At 33.9% G+C, this 13,980-nt stretch overlaps 1 protein-coding gene across 2 annotated transcripts in view; it reads left to right on the forward strand.

The window, feature by feature from the left end:
• Gprk1 (G protein-coupled receptor kinase 1) overlaps positions 1-13,973 on the forward strand; it is a 58,393-nt gene extending 44,420 nt beyond the window's left edge. Inside the window, exons 5-14 of one of the 2 annotated variants that reach the window (XM_088042135.1) lie at positions 694-768; positions 966-1,027; positions 1,368-1,419; positions 7,533-7,890; positions 8,042-8,183; positions 8,237-8,411; positions 8,460-8,560; positions 8,617-8,779; positions 8,994-9,401; positions 11,621-13,973. In XM_088042135.1, coding sequence (XP_087898261.1) covers positions 694-768; positions 966-1,027; positions 1,368-1,419; positions 7,533-7,890; positions 8,042-8,183; positions 8,237-8,411; positions 8,460-8,560; positions 8,617-8,779; positions 8,994-9,401; positions 11,621-11,785 — 1,701 coding nt within the window. In that variant the 3' untranslated portion in view covers positions 11,786-13,973. Of the gene's footprint in view, positions 1-693; positions 769-965; positions 1,028-1,367; positions 1,420-7,532; positions 7,891-8,041; positions 8,184-8,236; positions 8,561-8,616; positions 8,780-8,993; positions 9,402-11,620 lie in introns of both variants that reach the window. The other variant, XM_088042134.1, reaches the window with a different exon arrangement.
• Positions 13,974-13,980: the final 7 nt, after the last annotated feature.

A 13,980-nucleotide genomic window follows, 5' to 3' on the forward strand; every position in this document is an offset into this window, starting at 1 on the left:
TTTGGCACACTTAATAGTTGAACTTTAGGCAATAAATTCACCAAATTTTATTGCGTAAATATGAGAATAATGGGACTTACAGAATTTAATAGAAAATTTTGATTTTTGAGTTCGTCCTCGATTTGAAAAATTCTGAAATTCTTACTTTTTTGTTAAATTCCGTAATTTCGTAAATTCAATAGGCAACTCTCAAGCAATAAATCCACCAAATTTAATAGAAAATCTCGAATTTGGTCGTCCCAACGAATAATTCTAAATTTTGTCTTGAATTGAATTCCGAAGTTTCGGACTTTATTACGACCTAAAACATTAAAACCTTGGATAAAGAAAAGATATAAAAGATTGAAACAATCTATCGACTCATGAAGATTTGTTAAAAGTACCTAAATCTAAAGAAGTATAAATTCAAAATTGCAGGACGTTGATTCTTGTAAATAAAAATTTGTGTATTCTCCGATTCTGTGATCTGAGATTTCAGTACATTTAGAGTCAAAATAAAAAATAGAATTTACAAACGTAGGAAACTTCGAAATGCGTAAGATCCTGAGCACCTTTGATCCCAGAAGCTAAGTTCCCCGTCTGTAAAGTTGCATGGCTTGGAGCTTATCATAGTCAATTCCTCCTGCAATAGACAACTTTCCAGACTTTGATGGAAATAACAAAATTGATCGCTCCGTTTTTTTTGCATTACAGGACTACTCCAAAGAATGCCTCCAGCACGTGCAGAAGCACCTAATGAAGAACGATGTTCCCGTCACACTGTTCGAGGTAAGGCCACAAGATGAATTTCCACTTCTTTTTCCCGCTTGAACGACTACTGAATTCTAATTAAAAGTTTTTCCATTACTGTACACCACTGTTATTCTAAATATGACACACCGTTATCCATTAAAATGCAACTCGCGTTTTCTGAAAACATATTGAATTCGTTATGTTGTTATTAATCCAGTTTCTTATTCTTCCAGCCTTACATAGAAGAAATATATAACCATTTAAGGGACGAACCGTTCAAGAAATTTTTAGAAAGGTGAGAATAGGTAACGATTTGTTTTTCTTTTTATTTTCTTTTTCTGTTTGTTTGGGGGAAGTTCGATCTCCGGATAAAATGATTACGATGGGATTAGTTTTTGTTAGATTCGGATAGCTCGTTAATTCCGAAAGTGGATCGTTATTAAAATCCTTTTCACACCAACGACTCAATTACTATTCGTCCGTTTGAGACGGTCTAATTCGATATTAATCGAGTAATTTGTTTCGACGACGTGCATCGCTCGAGATAAAACGATTATTGCTTGGGACCGCAGAAGGATATCGAACTTTATCTTGTTTTTATGACACGACAACTTATAACAGATTTTTTGTTTCAGCGAAAAATACACTAGGTTTTGTCAATGGAAAAATCTGGAATTAAATATCCAGGTGAGTTTTTTTTTAAATTGAAGCATTAAAGCATTATAATAACTCGGAGGGGGTGCTTTTATCTACCTCAAATTAAATGTCTACCTGTGATCTGTCCTGTTATTGTATATACTGCGTGTTTAACCAACGGGAGTAAATGTGGGAAGTAATAATACATGTCATCACCAGCAGTTTATGGTTAAATAGATTTAAACAGAATTTCATGGGTGTCATGTTTGGCTGACAGTATTATGCTTTTCATGGTATGCATAATGTACATTCGGGTGGGTTAGTTTGTGGAAACTATAAACCAACGGTATTATTGACATTTGACTTACTAAGTAAATTACAGCCCACATTAATTAGAAATCATCAAATGTTATTATTTAAAGCGTTTCCATCCATGAATAACGATAGTAAATTTGTAACGGAACTAATATAAATTAGTTTGTTCTCTGAAATTTGAGACCTTTTGGAGTTTTCCAACTCACACAGGGTTTATGAAAAACGGTTATTCTTTACGTTGGTTCGATTCAATGGTCAATTCTTTGGAGTTATTGATTTATTAAACAATGAAATCGACAGAATTCTAAATGTTTTGAGACTTTTGTCAGTTGTACAACAAATAAAAACAACTATAAATTTCAAATTTGCAGCATTGAGTGGTCCGGAAGTTAGTGGAAATATGTAATTTTTGTTACTCTATACGATCAAAATTACAATGAAAAATAATAATAGTTGTATCCTATAATTAATTTGCAGCTCTTTTTCCATCCGGAACATTATGAATTTGTATCATATAAAATGTTTGTTTTTGTACTCAGGGGACAAAATAATGAAGGTCATAATTCATACTATGCTGCAAATTGGGATGTATTGTTCTTTTGAAATATAAACTTTTGGAATTTTTTTTCACGTACCTCTGAACCATCTCCGAATTTTCCTTATTCTGTGTTTTTTTCAAAGTTTACCAACTTTTTTCGGTTCTAGAATTTTTGTTCTCAGTCGATTTTACATGGTTCGTATTCTTTTACAACACAAAAAATACGGTTTGAAGTCCTTCCTGTTTTCTCTCTTGAGTTTCTGTCCAAATACTATTTCTCTAGATTTTTGTAGATTCTCTAAATCTCTCTAATTCCTGTCTATATTTTCATGCGATTTGATTCTCAAAAAGATTTTTTTTTAGATGCTTTCAGTTAATTTTTTAATTTTCTTTCTTTCTCTTCCATGATTTTTCATTTTAATTCACTTAATTACTTTTCAGATTCTTTCAATTCTCTTGTTTGTTCCTTGAGGTTTGTTTTTAATTTATCATCTTTTTTACATTTTTCTTTTCAGTAATTTCAAATTTTTTCCTATGAAAACATTTTATTTTGAATATTTTCATTTTTTACATATCTTTTTAATTCTTACATTTTTAATATGCCTTCAAACACTATTTTTATGGAATTGAGTTTGCATTTTGGATTTTTACATTAAGTTAGCCTAAACTTTACGTACGAGTAGATTTCTTGGAATTTCCAGACTATGAAATTCCTTTAAATTCTTTTGATCCTCCCTTCCTTCTTCTTTTTTTGGAGTGTTACTATCAATCCTCCTGGAATTTCTGTTTTTTACAATTTATTAAGAATCTCTAAAGATTTTGAAAATGTCTCAGGACTTCTTAGAAATCACAGAAAAATTCTGGTAAATGGGATTGTTCGAAATATCCTAGATTTACTCCAAAATCTTCAAGATTTTTTCGAATTAAGAATTCTTTTTTTGGTACATTTTTTGGATTTCCTTTTTAAAGATTTACTAGGATTTCTGAAACTTTACGAGATAACATTAGAATATAATAGAGAATATAATTTCTAGATTTCGAAATTGAAGTTTTATACTTTTTAAGCTTCTTCAAGCGAACCTTGGGATTCGGAAGCGCCTATTTCGATTTTTTAAGTACATTCTTTGTAGTCACGAATTTTCAAAAGTATGTCTACAAACCAACTGAGATTTCAAAGAAAAGAGACCTGAATGACACAGACTCTTTGTGGGATAAGATTGAAGCTTATTTGCGCCTCATGCGGCGATTCAAAGAAACCATTCACCGCGTTCTCTAAAAGAATACCTTTTTCCTTGCGCAAAGAAATAATTATTCGATTTTTACGGTAAAATAAATAGGCATGAGTATATCTCTGCAAAGCGACTTTTAATAAAAACTTTGCCAGTAACCCACAAAATTGAAAGTAGTCATTGTTCAGATTTAATAAACGACTTCTGTTTTCCATTACGAAGGCTCAAAAGAACGGTTTTAACATCCCGGACTTTACAAACTAGTTCGCGGATATTTTACATGATAATCATAAATCCGTTTTGAAATTACAACTGTTATTCCATGTCAGTGAATCCAACTGGTCCGGACACAAAATAAAAGAATCTGAATTAAAGAAAAATCAATTCAAGTTGCTACAACTCTTATTTGAATAGTTACACAACAATTTAAATGTTAAAGCGTCCAATTTAATCACGTCGACGGTAAATACTTCGGAATGGGAGTTTGCGTAGGTGTGCTCATGCATAGAAATATGAATAAAATTGAAATTTTTGCTAGAGTAAATATCTTTCGCTAGTGCTCTAACAAACTGACGTGTGGTTTAGTAGACAACGTGCGATTTTCGTTCATACTATAATTATGTCAAATTTTATCCCTCTAGAGAATCTTCCCTGAAATTCACCCTCGTCACGTAGTTTCCCGACAAATGTGCGACGTTATCGGGGTGTCTAAAGTGGGGTGGCTTTCACAGGTAGTCCACAAGAGGCGCTGCTAGAAGGCAATTCGTGTATTACCTCTATAATTCATTGTAAAAACTCATTATCACAACGTTATATTTTATATCAAGACCGTAGTGAGCTGTACGTGACCATTTATTTAACACAAGCTTGACACTAACTGTTTCTTTAAACCACTTTTTTCAACTGATACAAACTTATTCATTGGATGGAGTTTTTTAAATCGTTTTTATTCATTAGATCGTTATTGGGGTTAACAGTGAGAAACTGTTTCAGAAGATGGTACTTCAGGATTTCATCCCCAAGTCGTAAAATAAATACGTCATTCAAAGAACAGCCGTAAAAGTGTTGTAATTTAAGAGACGGTATCAGTTGTAAATATTTGTTTCATTGCGAATATCAATTTGAGCTTTTCAAACGATTTAACATCATGTTTACATCATGTATTTTAAGAGTTGTTATGTCAACCGTGCTGCGGGAAAATATCGTACGATATGAATATTTATTTAAATGAGGGGCGGCTGATTTATGAGAGGGTGATAGATTTTTATTATTCTGCGGTACTGTATAAACCACAATTAACAATTTTCCAAAAATAGTTCTCCAGGAAATGCTGCATAATTCTATTTAAATCGTAGAAATAACGGAAATACAAACACTTTTGTACTTCTCTGGGGACGTATTTAAGTTTATTTTATTGAAACAAAAGGATTTTCATGTTGCGTCGTTGTTTTCTATTTTCTTCGGAGTTCTACTAAAAATTCAGCTTCGATCATATGGATATTGCAGATAATCGGACCATCAATATTCTTGCCTCATTCTGATAAAAGGCAAACAGTTTCAAATATTTTTTACACGTAGGGGAACTGATCTACAAAGTGGTAATGTCAGGATTATTTAGAACGACACTTCGCTATTACGTTGATGTTGCAAACAATAATTTATCACGGACCGACTCGTGAATGTTAATAAATAAGTTGGATCTTAAATTAGGTGCGCCGAATGGTTTCTCACGCTTTATGTATGCAAAGAGTTGAATAGAAATTTGGCTTACGATGGATATAAGTTAGTAGGATTTTTTCTCTTGTTTTGATTATACAGGGTGAACTTTAATAAAGTATAAAAAACTAGTTCAATGTCAAAATCAGTCCAAGCTATTGGAAGGTTGAGACTAAAAACGCTAATGAACAAGTGACAAAAAATGTTTTTATCGGAGTTCCCGTCAGTTTAGCAATAATCGTGGTTCTACAGACCAAATTGTTAAAATTTGGATTATTTCGAGTTAGATTTTTTTATTCTTAGTCAGTGGTTTCTTCAAAAGTGTTGTGATGAACTTAAAGTTATAAAGTGTTTTGTTTACGGGTGAATCTGAATTTACGCGTGATGGCATTGTGGATTATCCAATGGAGGGCATTTGGTCATTTTTCATAATAACTTCAGGTAACTTTATCATTAAGCAATTTTAGACATCAGCAGAGTTTGAAAGGGATTAGCTAGTTACTTGTAGTGAATTATGTCAATTTTGATTCATAGATGGGCCCACAACTAAATGTCAAGTTTATTAATAATGGCAAAATATAATAATTTGCACTGAAAATATCAAAAACAAGTTTAGTTGTTTATGCTTCTACAATTTAGTGACAATTTCACAAATCTGAGAGTTCTTGTTTAACATTCTGCAGGAATTGCAGGAGTTTAAAAAAACAGCATCGTGTAATTCGCTCTGCTGAACGATCATTCACACGCCCCATTTTAAATTTGGCGCCTACATAAATTCTCTGCAGGAAAAATTGCCTTTTCTTTCAAATATTTTCGATTATTATTATTTATTCCTTCCTTCGAGTTTTATACATTGTTTAGATCGTTTTGAATGTACAGATTTCTTGGAATTTGCAGACTAATTTATTATGTAAAATTTTACATCTTTGGTTCTCTTAATTTTAAACATCTTGTTTTTTAGAATCTTTAATTAGTTTTATATTCTTTAGTTTCTTTGGATTTTCACATTTTTGGTTGTGCTAATTTAAAAAAAAAATGAAAACTGCTTCTCTAGTTTACGAGTATTTAGATTCTTTAGATTTTTTTAGGAGTTGGAGTCTATATATTTCTTAAATTCTTTTGATACTTAATATTCCTTTAATTCTTTAAATTTCTTGGATTCTTTAGATTTATTGGATTGGTATACCTTTAGTTCCGTTAATTTAAAATATTTCGAAATCTGGTCCTGTAGTTTATTTAGATTTTTTGAAATTGGATTTTATAGTTTTTTGTTTGGTTTTTTTTTTTTCAAAATAGATGTTATGGATTCCTTTGATTCCTACGATTTTTAGATTCTTGATATTCTTTAGATTTCTTATATTTTTTAGGTTCTTCGGATGTTTTAGATTCCTTAGAATTTTTTTTATTTTCAAAAATTTTATCTGTCGATTCAATTTTTTTTATTTTCTACGATTTTCTTGTTTTTCTTCTTTTAAAACTTTTTTTATACTTTTGGAATCTTCGATCATTCTCTAGTTACTGTACTTCTTTTTATTTTTATTGGTCCTTTAAGTGTATTCTAAAAATTATTTGGAAGAAGAGGTTTTAAAATTTTGAAATCTTTGCATATTTTAGCCAGTTTAGCCTTTAAAAATTTTAGTACCGTCATTTAAAAGAGTTTTACAGTATATAATTTTAAAAGATGGAATAACAGCCAAAAAATTCTATTTTTTTCGCATTATGAAAATATTAATCACGATTTTAGCGCTGCGCTGTTGTAATTCTATAAATTCACATCTTGCAAATCGCGAAGTTTTTTTGACTCAGCGAAATTAGTTCTTGTAAAAAAGGGAAAGAAAATTCAGAAATTTCAGAAGCTTCCCAAAGAATGTAAACGTAATATAACGGAAGAGAATAAAATTTCGATTTAACAAAAAGCCGGAACATACGGATCTTATCGCCTTTGTCAATACAAAAAAGGCGATGAATAACAACTAATCAAGTTTAATTAAGCATTGAAGTTAATTTAAGCATCGCTCGTGTTTGCCGACGACTAAATGTGCGCCACCACAATAGCCCTCTAATGTCAGCAAAAAATGCATGAATAAAAACCCGATAATAATACAGTTTTCGCATTGCTCCCATACAACAAAAATCCTCGAATATTTGCATTTTATTGTAAAATGATTCCCCCCAGTTTGTTTTTGATCTTTTTTATAAACCTGCGATGAAATACGAACGTTCTATTAAAAGCCCAGCAGTGGTAAATGTCACAATTCTCTTTTCCTGAAAAGTGAATTATCGAGCTTTCCATCCACCATATCATCTTTTATCTTCATCCTAAACAAACATTTTCCATTAGAAATGAAATGAAATTATTTTTCCAGTTGACCATGAACGATTTCAGCGTCCACCGGATAATAGGCAGGGGCGGTTTTGGCGAAGTTTACGGATGTCGAAAAGCCGACACTGGGAAAATGTACGCGATGAAGTGTCTAGACAAGAAACGAATAAAAATGAAACAAGGGGAGACTTTGGCGTTGAACGAACGCATAATGTTATCTCTTGTCAGTACAGGACAGGACTGTCCTTTTATAGTTTGTATGACGTATGCGTTTCATACGCCGGATAAGCTGTGTTTCATTTTGGATTTGATGAATGGAGGCGATCTGCATTATCATCTAAGCCAGCACGGCGTCTTCAACGAGTCTGAGATGAAATTTTACGCAGCCGAAGTGATATTAGGTAAGAAAACATGTTTTTCATTCTTGGCGTGTTTCATATTTGATGGCGTGTGATAGTCAAATTTACACCGGAATGTTGTTTGTTTGTTATGTTTTACTGCCGTTGTCGTTAAAAGAGTGTGACGTTTTATCGATATTTCTGTTGTTTGCAGGTTTGGAACATATGCATAGGAGGTATATTGTATATAGAGATTTAAAACCTGCTAATATTCTACTAGACGAACATGGCCATGTTCGAATATCAGATTTAGGACTAGCCTGTGATTTTTCAAAAAAGAAACCCCACGCCAGCGTGTAAGTTTCGAAATTTTTGTCAATAATGGTGTGTGAAAGTTTGGTTTTTCCAGAGGAACTCATGGTTACATGGCACCGGAAGTGCTTTCCAAAGGCACGGCGTACGACTCCAGTGCCGACTGGTTCAGTTTTGGCTGTATGTTATACAAATTGTTAAAAGGGCACTCGCCGTTCCGCCAACACAAAACCAAAGACAAGCACGAGATCGACAGGATGACGCTCACAATGGTAACGCCACGTAATGATTTAGTACCAGTCGCTAACGATTGTTTACAGAACGTCGAACTTCCCGATTCATTCAGTAAAGAATTGAAATCATTACTCGAAGGACTTCTTCAAAGAGACGTGGACAAAAGACTGGGCTGTAAAGGCAACGGGTACGAATCGAGCGTGACCAAATTAATCTTCGTTATCATTAAAAGGACATTTTCAGGGCCGACGAAGTGAAGGAGCATCCGTTTTTCGCGGGGATTGACTGGCAACAGGTCTATCTGCAGAAATACACGCCGCCACTGATACCACCGCGAGGGGAAGTCAACGCGGCGGACGCTTTCGATATTGGGTCGTTCGATGAAGAGGACACTAAAGGGATCAAGGTTAGTGGAGAAATTAATTGGATGGTACCGTTTCCAAGTTTTACTTCCCGTTACTTTAATTGTTTCGGGCTTTATTGCGTTAATTCTGGTAACCCTCTCTTGGAGCGCAACACGATTATCTCGAGCGTTCGCACGCTTTCGTCAGATTTGTGTCCCTCTTCCCCATTCAATATCGTATAGATTCTGTCGACTTATTATGTAAACGTCGTTCCAGCTGACGGAAGCGGATCAAGAACTTTACAAAAACTTTCCTCTTGTCATCTCGGAGCGATGGCAGAATGAAGTGGCGGAAACCGTGTTCGAAACGATTAATTTCGAAGCCGACAAAGTCGAACACAAGAAAAAGGCCAAGCAGAAGAAACTCTTCGATTTGGACGAAAAAGAATCCGACTGTATCTTACACGGGTACATTAAAAAACTAGGGGGACCATGGACGTCGAATTGGCAGATGAGGTACGCAAAGTTGTATCCCAATCGGTTAGAATTACATCCGGATTCGGCCAAACCGGAAATGGTCTTCATGGATCAAGTCGAAGAAGTCAGTCCCGAACTTGTGCAGGTCAAAAACGAAAACTGCATCGTCGTCAGGATGAGGGACGGAAAGATCGTCCTCACAAATCCGGTGAGTTGGTTTCACACGAGATAATTATTTCACACGTACTTACGTAAAATTAATAAAACTTCTTTGCGTCACGACGTTACTGCATACGAAATGAAATGTTTTTGCATTTTCATTGTTCGCTCAGATTTAACACTTTGGCACTATAAATTTTCATTGTTCCACGTGCATCCGCAATGCACCTAAATAATAATATTCAATTTAAAACTGGCCCTAAACCAAATCCCACTGCAATCTCAAGCTGCATTGATGTGCAATCAACGTGTTTTTTCCACGGAAAAATCTGTTTACAGTCGTTGCATTCGCATATTTGTTTTTGCAGCATTTCTCTTGTCCTTTGTGCATTCTAAATGGTCGAGTTGAAGAGAATTGTCACGGAGGGTCGCCGAGCTCATAATTTGAAAGAACATAAAATTGATTTTGTGGTTTCTTCGTTTTATCGTGTAGTGTCATGTCCCACATGTTAATACATATTTTAACATTCTAAGTAAATCCACTTGGTGAAAAATAGCGTCGTGAAAGTTTATGTCGCGGTTATAGTAAAAGAGATTCGGTTTTTATGGATTCGAAAAAGTTTTATTGGCCTAGGAAATATAAATAGGGCCGATATCGCCTATCAAAAAGTCAACGATGGCAGTTGGAGGTTTCACTGGCTTGTTTTGTGACCAGAGGATGGATAAAAGTGGAAAAATTAAACTCGCAGTTCCACAGTTCATGATCGAATTTTTTTGCATTTACATCATTTTATATTTTCTTTTCCACTCCCTGGTTTAATGTAATGAAGTGATCTCGTAGTATTTACGTCATAGCCGTCACAAATATTTATCAAGGAAGTGAATATTGCAAATACTTTATTCTCCAACAATTGAAGGACGAGCAAAAAAACAGTGCCAGTGATAGTCGTAAATGCAAAATGTATTTATATAATTCTTACTCTGATAAAATCTTAGATAACGCAGAGTAATTAAATTACGTAATGGCCGGCCTCGAACTTTGAGGTAATTTAATTTGACACCGGGCGAAAACTTGAAGGAAAGATTCCATTACATTACTTTTTTCTTTTTCATGGTATCAAAGGCACATAAAAAGAGAACAAAAATTTAATTCGATTGTTGTGTTTTGACAAAAAAAATAATAGAAAAACAACACTGATAGCCCCAGGCTGAAGTAAGGAAATGAATGAGAACATAATGAATGGAAAGCTCAAAATAGCCGATTTTGACCTTTGATAACATTCCAAGAAAGGTTGTCTGCTAATAAGAGTCGATTTTATTTGTTCCGAATTTAAATTTTTCGAAAATTAAGATTGGCACCAAAATCAAACGGCTAAAGATCCTAAAATGTCTAAAAAATTTCGAACGGATCAAGGAAGTTTGTTCAAAGAATGCAATCTGCGTACTCTAAATAAAAAAGACGGTCTAAGAAATTTCTTTGAGATTCTTAAATATTCCTTAACTTCATTTTGCATGCAGAGAATTTTTGTGAAGTTCCAGATCTTGAATTAGAGCCAATTAAAGTAAACCAGTCACAGACCTCATAATGTAAAGTTAACTAATCACAAACGTTTCTTTTAGGGCGAAACGATGTTGCTTAGTAACTAACAATGTATTTTTGAAAATTAATTAATAAAGCGTTTGTGATTTTGAACTTTTAATTCAAAATCTAATGGGTTTAGAAATGTTGTTTTCGCAGATTTACTTTGAGAATGCAAGAACGCGAAAAAAATGTGATTTAAAACTAGAAAATTTAGTTTTCGCACAAGATTAAAATTTCAGGGTTTGCGAATTTTGCATGACATTTAATACCTGTTTATGGGACGATCGATTTGAAGCAATTACTTTATCGTCTAAAGGTTGATACTTCATACCGCTCCAATTAATAATTTTATGACGCCACTTTAGCAATCTTCATCTAATTAATCTAATTTTAATAAATCAGTCGTAATGCAATGTTAAATTGAAATGTGACGCACAAATGGATTTGTTCATTACAATTAATTAAAATAAATTAACAAGAACAACAGTTTAACAATGACAAATACTTCTGTTTTCGATCTGTCTCAGTTCAGCAGCGCCAGATCAATTTATTGTCTAATCAATTAATATTTTCCCTGGACCCGCCACGTGGCGTTATATTCACGGAAGAGCTCATCAATCATTCGGGATTTATAATTTAAAGGGGCCGTGGGCTAATAACACTATCTGAATTTTTTCTTTTTTCAGGATGAAATAGGCCTAAAAGAATGGCTTACGTCCCTGAAGTCTGCACACAAATTATCTCAGGAGTTACTCGGTTCGATGGCGAAGAAAGCCGGGAAGATTTACGGGACAGATTCGAACAATAAAAATGCGATAATAGCGGCACATCGTAATACAAACGGTAACTAAAAAGTGGAGATATGAAACCACTCTGATAAAGTCCTGCAGTGAAAAAAAAGTCAATGCGGGCTACAAGCGATTTCGCGAAGATTTACATCGTTTTCTTGCAATGTCCTTAGGCACTATTGTTGTTGCTCCCTATTTTTTTATTTATTAGGTTTTGTATGTTTTAATATAACATTTAAGAAACAGAATAACATTATTTCTCATCGCAACTTTATATATTGAAGTACGTTGCGGATTGTATTAACTTAAATTCATGACACAAGTGTATTATTTATATTATTTATGCGACTAGATTTTTGCTTTAAACAGGTACTTGTTATAAAGGTAGATTATCATTTGTAATATTTATTGAAGCTGTTCTGGGAATCGGAGAAATTTTACGAAAAAGCGCACATTCCAATTGATGTTTTCGTATTCTAGTCAATTACAGGACAAACTGCAAAACAATCAAATTAAAGTATTTTTGTACAAGTATATTTGGTACGGCATTTCCAGAACAGTTTCCTTATTATTATTTTTCTTATTTATTGGATTAGAAAGATCCGTCATGGGGTTTCTCCAAACGGATTTTTTTAACGACACTGTATATTCCTGAACAGAGATGTTCGTCTCACTGGTACCAACACCAAGCTCATAAGTCACTAGAATAGCTTGTATGCCAGCTGCACTATCTGTAAATACTTGCTTGTTTCTATTATTTCATTTAACTAGTATAAACCGCCCCATTAAACCGGCGTTGTGTGGTTCACTTTTTTGGTAAAATTAATCAAATGTTTTGTACATTTCTGTATATAATTCGGTTCATTTCGTGTGGAAATGTGTGTCAGAAGAGACTCTCGCCTCTTAAATGTAAAGATTTTCTTCCATCTCGGTGTGAAATAACCGCTTCAAAATTCTTTCACTTTTCGTTTGAAATACCACAAGTGTATAAAGTAACGATTTTTATTTTCATATGCGCTAGGCCTTTACTAGGTTTACTAAGCATCGATCTTTTTTAAAATACCACACTGCCTACATAATAAAAAAAAGGATTTCCGGTCCTATTTTAAAAACGATCGATTCGTTCTGCGTGGAAACGTGTACATTTTTGTATAGAGTGTGATCTAGATGTTTGTGCCATTGTATCCGGGATTATTTTTTTAACTAACCATGGCAGAAAAGTTTCGTCTGTCTTGCCGCCACCGTGTAGAGTACCGCTTCGGTTTGTAGTACGTAAATTTCCCAAACAATCACCGCTGTGCCAAATAAAATAATCAAAATACAAAAACAGTTGGTAGCCCTGTCGTCCGATTCGGTACTCTTCGCCGGAAATGAGATGAACAATCACTAGCATCAGTGTTTAGGACAGCAATATAATAGTTGTTTTCGTGTCTAGTAATTTAAGGAAGGTTGCGTTAAGGTGCGTTCCCCTCTCAAACATTCGGCCGATTACTTAAAGTCAAACGCACACTAGCGCTGCCCCAGTTATAACACATTTTTGTAATTTTTTAATTTTTTAGCACTTTGTACGACACACAATCAGTATTGTTGGGCTACATGCACACTTCTCAACGGTTTCGCAGAATTTGATGGAAAATTCAGTGCAGGTCGTAGAAACGTAGTTTTTAGATAAATATATCGTCAATACTGTAATCTAGTTTATGTACTCTTCCATTTAGGGCACCTTTTGCGTGAACTTTGAGCCCTTGGTTCGGCAAAAGGCCAAGTCTATGTGTAAACTTGCACTGATTTGAAACGACCACGAGATGACAATCATGTTTTTCGAATGTGGTTTCAGTTCTGAACACAATTTGTGTTCAACTGGAAGATCTCAGTGTTTTTTCTTTTTTAATGATCGTGATAGAATCGTGTGATAGCTAGGAGATCGTTGGGAATTCTGCAGGAAGCCCCCTGAACAGATGTTCAGTTAGTTTCGAACTTTTCTTTCGGTTTAATGAGTGAATGTGTAATTTAACAAAATTCAATACATATTGAAAGTACGGTATTCTAAATAAAATAGTAGGTTGGAACATGTATCACAGATAGGATTTATTAACTTGGTATCGTCTCATCGAGTCATGCAGTAACTGTGGATGTATAGTAATTATTTAAACAAACAAAAAAATAGATATTGATTACCTCTTTAAGTTAGTTTAAGTTATTAGATGTCAATGTTGTACATACTGCATTAAAGTCACGTTTATAGACTCAATTAACTT

This window comes from Gnatocerus cornutus, chromosome 7 (assembly GCF_029298725.1).
Source record: "Gnatocerus cornutus isolate USDA-ARS CGAHR chromosome 7, icGnaCorn1.1, whole genome shotgun sequence".
Classification (NCBI taxonomy): Eukaryota; Metazoa; Arthropoda; class Insecta; order Coleoptera; family Tenebrionidae; genus Gnatocerus; species Gnatocerus cornutus.